An 8,476-nucleotide genomic window follows, 5' to 3' on the forward strand; every position below is an offset into this window, starting at 1 on the left:
CTTACACCGGACACGTGCATTACACGTATGAATGATATCCTATGCCACAGAAAGCTTTGCAGCGATACCAAAAAGCCAACGTAGAAAAACAGAACGAGACAAGCCGATCATCATCGCTTACTAGGATTTTGGGAATGATAATCTCCGCTTTATTCTGAGTGGTCACCAATTTGACTGCCAGAATTACGAACCGAAGTTAAGTTCATTTCCAATCATCTGTTCTAAACGTGATATCTGAATTCCGCTCAATGGTCTAAAATTCATATTCTCGATTCCGATTGCTTCGTCCTTATACTATACTGTCACCGACTATCTAATATGCATTCACAAGATGCCGAATTGCGTATCTAAATCTAAACATGACAAGTCTTAATTTCTGATGTACGATGGAACCAAAATACTAAATACAACCGTTACGTATAGACCTAGTTATGAGATTCAAAGGTGAGACAATATCACGGAATACTCATAACAGAATTAAGCACTCTTTTCAATAACTCACTAATCCAGCCTACAACAATCGAGGAAAACAAAATGCACTAAGAAAGTTTATTGTAGCTTTGACTGAAGATGATACAATATGAAAGTCATGTTTATTCATAAAAGAATAAAAGTTTTGTGATGACAGACTTACCTTGGAGTACACTTTTTAAGAACGTGAAAATGGAAAGTTTTTAAAAAAAGGAAATCCTATTTAGCTAAATCTGATTAAATGTCTTACAAGTATTACATTGCATAAAGAAGAAACAAATAGTTGTTAACATTGACCAAATATCATCTCTTGAAAATATTTCCAAGAGAAAACACAAGATTATAGAATTTTCGTCAAACCTACTGAATTTCTACAGAAAGATGGAAATAGTTTTAATTTGATCGGTAGTGTTTTTTATAAGTGAAAGAATAAAGAAAAGTGTATTGCTGGCTAATTCATACGATGAAAGATGATGATTTCAACTAAGAAACAGTAAGACACATTTATAATATGAAGTGACTAAAATAAATCTAATTGTTTGTAAGCTTCTACCTTCCTCCACATATACGAATTTAATTTCGGTCAATAAAAAAACTAACTTTCTAAAAGTAAAGAAGGTAGAATATTCTGTTTGAACCACATTATTGCATACAATAATGACAGTGAAGTAGGTTGTTGGTGAGTACCACTGGTACCATTTTGAAATAGTTCTTCAATTCGTGAAATAGGCCATTCTATGACTTCAATATATTCACCTTCTTCATGTAATCCACCACCAGCGTTAGGAACTTTCTGATTTTCATGCACTTCAGCATAGTATAAAGTTACTTCAGTACCTGCTAATCCAACACTTGAACTGAAATTAGAAAATAAAACAAGTTAAGTGAAATTCATGCATATCATTATTATCATCAGATTATCTGTAACTAAATATAAATCAATGTCATTTGACCCAGAATATAAAATTTCACAAAAATAAAAATATAAAGTATCGAGCAGTTTTCATTATACAGTTCAAAGTATCATTATGTGTATAGATGAATTTCGAAGATTAAATACGACACAAGGTTTACATAAAATCATCAATGTTATTTTGAAACATTACATCCTCATAGCTTATTGTGTATTGATACGAAAAGATTTCAATGATGACAATTTTATTAAATCGATTACCAGTAAATGAACTGATTTTGTCAAAAATACCGACAAATGTATAAAGATCAATTTTTGTTAATAAGATTTTTGTGAGGACTAATGATACTTACTATATGACTATTTAGTATTGTAATGAACAAGAAGTCAGATAGAGAAGACCAATTTATTGTTTAATGCAAAATTACAGTGTTTTTGTAAAATATTAAAACCATACATCGAATATATAATTTGCATATCTCCCATCAGTTATCCTTTACATGCTTTATGATTTTTTCAATTCTGTTGTTATTACAAATACTAACTTTTTTATTCAGTTGAATCTTCCCGATTTTTTGTAGGCATGCATTCCATTTCCGATTGGTACCATATACTACTTATATCCGTCAATGTAAGTAGCAAATACCACAATATGAGCTAAGTAAAGTAAGGTTTGAATCTGTAATCCATTGGTCAGAAAACATGTGCTTTTACTTCTGAGATTATTGTTTCTCATTAGTTTAAAACAGAGATTTCGTGAAAACTAGTTTTATCTAAATTGAAAGAGTAAAAGCGAAAATTGCACAATAGATCTGTTCACTGAAATTATCAATAATAAATATGTAGTAGTTTGATTGCATTCAACCTTGAATGTATTCTGAAATTTATGAAAATTGTACATTCTCCAGTTTTGTTTGGATATCATAGGATGGGTTGTGAATTTTTAGAACACTTCAGTCAATAGTTGTACTTTTGCAGTTATGTCGATTTTTGTCTGCCACTACAAGCTCTTCAGATCATCCCATTTATTTCATCTGATGACATACAAGATGGGCTAGAAACCATTAACTTTAGAAGTCATATTATTAAAAGACGCCTTCCACCAAAATTCTAAGGGTATAATATTAGAATATACAAATGATTTACCAAAAAAAACGATATACCAATATACTCTTGGGACCTAATCATACAATGATAACAACCTGTTGACTATATGATTCCGGGAACTGAATCTACAAGTTGATGATCTTTCTTTTCATGATTAAACATTGGACAAATACACAAAAATAAATCCAAGGACTAATGACAGAACATCAAAATTATTAATTTTGTTGAGAAACAAATGTATTCAAGCTTCCGAAAACTGTTCTTTAATTTCACTACGATACTTCAGCATCGATAAATTTTCGCAAGGAGCAATAGGTAATTTTCCTAAGCAGAGTTGAACGTTTTCATACAACCAGATCCCTTGATAAGTTTAAACATAGAAAGGACAACAAGGTTTGTAAAATAAAATGAATTAATTCTAGAGAACCAATATGCAAGTCAATTGACTATAAATGGTCATTATTTTTTTAAATAAAAGGGATGACAGTGCTGGAAATTACGAAATGAGTTAATTGAGGGTTTATGAATTGTTAAATGAGTTGTAAAATGACAGAGCTTTTAATCATCTAAGCGAGGGAAATTTTAAAAGCAGGAAATTGACTTAAGATACAATTGAATATGAACATTATTTTTTATTTCTTTCAACATCCCAGTGTTTGGAAGAGATACATTTACAAGAGATAACACTTCTCGAAAAGCTATTTTTAATATTTGTCAATAAGTCATATGAAAAAATTGCATCTATTGTTCTTAAACCGATTACATGTATTAAAAAGAGCTAACATGTACACAAAAAGAAACCTACGCCTAATCTCATGACATAATAAGTGAAAACGACTTTTTGATCTTAAGCTGCAACATGAACAGAATTCACTTTCACCTCATGTATTAATATTAAGAGCCATAAATTATCATATGCATGAACAGGTAACTTACTAAAACGAATTTATTAAATGCAAGGAATCTTCATTGATTTTATAGCCACATTCTTCCAAAACCTCTTGAACAGCATATAACTTTGGATTCTTTTGAACTCCATCGATTATTCCAGCACACAGTTCTAATGTTTCCCCAATTTTGCTAGATGGGAGATTAATCTCACTGCTTTCAACTGGACCATCTGTTACACTTCGGATAAGTCCAAGCTTTTTCAACTTTGAATAGTATACAACTAAAATGAAATATAATGACTGCTTTAAACTACTTCCAGTATTTGAGAAAATGCCATACACAAACTTAAAATACATTAATGATTATATTTCTACATTTCTTACTACGATAGTTTGAATGACTCAGGGACAAAGTTTGGTTGCGGCATCAAATGATGTTAAAGTCATGGTAAGTTTTAACAAGTAATTAAACAAGATTGTGGATCTCCCGCTGATCCAATTTAGCATATCGTTCTATATTTGTACTTAACTTGAAACTTACAAAATCTGGAACTGACGACTGAGAGGAACATAACGCTAATGGCTGATATTTTCTAGGCTTTCAAGGGGGATTATGAGCAGAACACATTTTTAATAACTATCGGAGGCGAAACTCCGAAGGTAATGTAACTCACTTACTAGGTATATATTCGTACAGTTGATTATGAACCGCTACCTGAGGGATGGTGATACTATATGATAGACTAAGTGGAAACACGTCAATCTGGGTCCAAACGTTTAACATATAAACTGAAAGCTGAATGGTTCAACCACTGAGTCATAGCTTCATTACAGAACCATTGAACTTTGTAAATGATATTGCTCGTCATAGAAGGGATGTATAAGATTTCAAGAAAACTTAAGCTTCGGAGCATAAAAACTAGCATTATTATCCGTTAGTTATGGAAATTTTGTCAAATAACACCCAACTGGCTCATAATCCACGATAGCAGGTGTTGGTGATGTTTGTAATCTTACTGTACATCAACCCAGAAACCCCGTCCACGATGTTGTTAGCTGTCGAGCAAGAGTTAAGGGATATAATTTATTTATTTAAATAAACCTTGTCACAAGGAGGTACCAAATATATATGCGCCACATAAATCATTCGATTTGTGTGACGGCTTGGATACTGCTCGGGTGCCCAAACCGAAGCAAATGGTTTCCTTAAAGGGTCACACCCGGAGCCTTCGACCTAAAAGTGTGATCCACAAGGCAGTGAAGCAACGTCATGAGATGCAGTCCCATGGTAGCCAGTGATCAACAATCGGCTCATATGCTATTTGTCCCTTCAGGATACTGGAGCCCATGTGCACCATTGGTTTGGGATCAGGGTTTTCCAACTCCCCCTAGGTGGACTCTCCGTGTCCACCAACCCGGTTAAAACGCCAGATATTTGCTTTCCGTCCTCTCAATTTCGTAAGTAACACCCCCGCCTCGAGAAGGCAGTGAGTAGGATTTCCCTGGCAGTGGTTGTATGCACGTGGACATGTGAGAGCATTTCGAGAGGGAGGACTGACTCTTTCTACTCTCGGCCTTACCAAGGCATTTGAGAGCAAGGGATATAATCAATGAGGAAGTTTTCATGCAGGTAATTATTAGCATAGCCATTAGCTTGAACTATTGTCCAATCATATCTATTTACATCTCACACCCAATGAAAATTTCCGTGAGTTAACACTACAATGCGTAGGTGACCAACGTGATGGTGGCGGACGTAATGGGGTTTAATGTAGATAGAGAATAATCATCAGAAACTTTCGTAACACTCGAGGACGAAGTATGTCACAAATCAAAGTTTAAATAGACCGGTATTAAAGATTTATAAAAAAGGATTGAGACTAGTAAAGGGCCTATTAAAACATTTTAGGGCAGCAGTACTGTAAACCTTTTCAGAATACAGGAATCAGGGTTAATGGTTGGAAATCCTATGGTCTCAATAATGTGAGGGAAACAAGTTTCAACTACAGTTTTTCAGAACACGACGGAACAGTAAATGACCCATGATGCTTTAGTCCTATTTACCAAACAGCTAATATCGACCTGTTAAAAAAACGGAGATATGTACTGACTTTGTTTAACTTTATTTCAGGTACAAGCTAAGGTGCACAGTAACTTGTTGGTTAAGTTGCTTGGCAATTAGCTTCACAAAGTAAGCTCTAAATGAGTATGGAATAAATGAAAAACAAGTGAAATACATGTACCGAGAAACAATTGAATTTTTCTGTACACACTTCTACTGATTAACCTATCTTGGTTATTTAGTACAGTATGAAAAGCAGCTTATGGTCAAATCCTTTTTCGCATGTGGATTTGAGTGTAGAACTTGGTGTTAAACCCACTCAACAGCTTTTTTGTGATGTTTTGGTCGAAAAACGACATAGTAATAGTACAAACGCAACATTTCGATAATTATTTTGAAATTTACTGAGAGGAAAGCAGCTAAAGTATTATTTAAATACCAGGCTGAAGGGTATTAAATTTAGCGGGATGTCACTGGTTATATAGAGAGTGATGGTGTTTTAAATTAAATCAGCTTCGAGCGATAGACTGATTATACAGTTTTTGATCAACCAATTTGTCAAGAGAATATGTTCAAGGCCCTGCCAAGAAAAATGAATATAAGTACCAAATGCTGGGATTAAAGCAATTATGAAGCTGAAAACACTTAATATACAAAACAACCTTTCTATATGAAGTTTATCAAGAAATGGAACATGAATTGTATAAAAACATAACTGTGATGGGTGATAAATCAGAAATAAGTGAGATAACATCATTATCGGCATAAAATCCTAACGACTACTGAAAACCAAAGTGCGATAGAGGTGGAGAATTCAACATACCTGGGCGAAACTGCTTTACGAAAAGTAACGACTTTTTCTCAGAATGATACAGAAGTACTGAAACACTGGATGTAATCAGGAAGTTTAGTAAACTAACCTATCATGTGCTAGAATACCATCCCATGTGCGTTGCCGACCATCCTATAAGCCAAAATAATTGAAGACAATATGAATTAACAAGTATTCTCATGGATCTAAAATAGATTTAACATGGTGGTCGCGAGATCGATTACTTTACTTTAGGGTGATTTTTATATACTAGCAAGGAACTGTTACTATCAAACTTAGATGACAGAAACTCAAGCATTGTTACGATAAAACTCACAAACGAATAGTGAATATGCGGTTGCATTTCATTTAACAAATCGTGAAAATACATGTGGGGGACTGGAATGTTGGGGAGAAACTGATGCGATTAGCCAAAAATATTCATATGTAAGGTCAGACCAAATACATTGTATACGTCTTACAGCACTACCGGTTTGGGTTAAGTCGTATACTGCATATTTTGTCGATGGACTCCGTAAGTCAATTTTGATCAATCATAAGACCACATATAGAAATCATAACGGCGGACTGAGCGTACTCGGTTTCTGCCATGCACCAAATCCCGAACTTTAATATTATATCAAGCTCTTCAATACTGTTTGATCCATTCATTTAAAATGCCAGTACTGTGGTACTACTACTAATACTAAAATGATTTAGAATCTAATTGATGAGACTATAATTTATGGACGAAATTAATTCATTTATTTGAGTAAATAGTTTTGGTATTTTGCTGATGTCAATTCGTGAAATCCTATCTGATTCCTAACCCCAACTACCAACTGTAAATAATAATCCTTATTTTCCACACTGCTTTACAACCCTCATTTAGCCGTAGTATGTAAGTGGACATTCTCATAGTCTCTTTAGCGTCGCTCAAAGGTCGTCCATAAATTATGGTCTCACCATCTAAATGATTAACTATTACTCCAGAAAAATACCGAAAGAATACACGTTCACACATTATTTTGCATTATTGTGATCTTCCTATTGAACTCTTCAAACTTTGTCTCTAAAAATGATTAGTACGCAACACGAAGTATGAGTCGGCAAGAATTCAAAACCACGGTGACATGGACAAATGTTGCACTACTTCCTCACAGCATGCAAGAAAGGAAACTTCTCGGAGCGCTTCGTCTCGATTTCTCTCCTATTATCTTGGGGAATGTTCTCCTTTCCCCCTTGCTTGGGTTGCCACTTTCATTAATAATAATAACCAACATACATAAATATGGTATGCTGACTATTCAACATACCTACCTGGATAAAGTTCATTCGGTATGGCTTAATATATTTGGATGGTTCTTCAAGTTCGACTACATTTAGGTTAGAAATTTTGCGAGACATAGCTATATGTGGTCTAGACCACACTCGTAGGATTATGTAGTTTTTCCTAAGGTACAGCAGTTGATAGGATGCTATCACCGAGAGTATAGAGAAACGTCAGCTTAGCGATGGCAGCTAAATAAACTAGCACAGAAATCTGCACGTAAAGTGCAGAGAATGTTAGTTGATAGACCGAGAAATCGAAATTACCTCCTCCGTTTACAGTAACATTGAACACAAAAATAACGGTGAAAACTGAATTTCGCGCGATTTGGGTCGTCGAGTTTTATATATTAACTTACTTTTTTAGGTTGCTCATACCTAAGGGCACTGTACGGTTTTTAAAATACCATAATTGATGTGGATCTCCTCTTAACAAAGTTTTCATTTCTCTCGAATAGCAAAAATCTTCCAAAGTACGCGAAGCTTAAGAATAAGAGTCTTTTGGAATTTATAGATTTCTGCTTAACAGCACATCTTCCCTTGCATAATCAAACCTATGAACGAAAGGAAAGAACATCGATGAAATCACAAATGTCAGGACTTATTGCAGAAGAAAGACTGGAAGCTCGAGTTTTACTAGTGTGGCAGTAAATATATCGCCAAAATAAATAGATATGTGGAACTAGTGAAATGTCGCTGAGCCTTACTTAAATCATCTAGCGGTCGAATCACTGAATATAGAACAGTTCTTCGATCCTCATCGAAGTCAGGGCCGAATAATGCACAGCAATTATTGTAAGACATGGTTTGGCCCATTCTGGGCTAATCGCACCTTGTTTCTCGTACCTACTCATGCTAATATCATTTTGTAATAACTTCACCTGCGTTACGCG

General features: G+C 34.5%; 1 protein-coding gene across 2 annotated transcripts; it reads right to left on the bottom strand.

Annotated features, from left to right (window-relative positions):
• On the bottom strand, positions 1-7,901 carry NUDT14_1 (Nudix hydrolase 14, chloroplastic). Of its 2 annotated transcripts, none has more exons than XM_051210592.1 (6): positions 7,851-7,901; positions 7,575-7,797; positions 6,364-6,407; positions 6,267-6,331; positions 3,428-3,662; positions 1-1,328 (listed from the first exon to the last, which is right to left on the bottom strand). In XM_051210592.1, the coding sequence occupies exons 2-6, from the start codon at positions 7,659-7,661 to the stop codon at positions 1,067-1,069; spliced, it is 693 nt and encodes a 230-aa protein (XP_051073182.1). In that variant the 5' UTR covers positions 7,662-7,797; positions 7,851-7,901; the 3' UTR covers positions 1-1,066. The 2 variants fall into 2 exon arrangements, with proteins under 2 accessions (XP_051073182.1, XP_051073183.1); XM_051210593.1 differs by lacking the exon at positions 7,575-7,797 and having other exon boundaries at positions 536-1,074; positions 1,125-1,328; positions 6,267-6,323.
• Between the last annotated feature and the right edge of the window lie 575 nt (positions 7,902-8,476).

Source organism: Schistosoma haematobium, chromosome 1 (genome assembly GCF_000699445.3).
Source record: "Schistosoma haematobium chromosome 1, whole genome shotgun sequence".
NCBI lineage: Eukaryota > Metazoa > Platyhelminthes > Trematoda > Strigeidida > Schistosomatidae > Schistosoma > Schistosoma haematobium.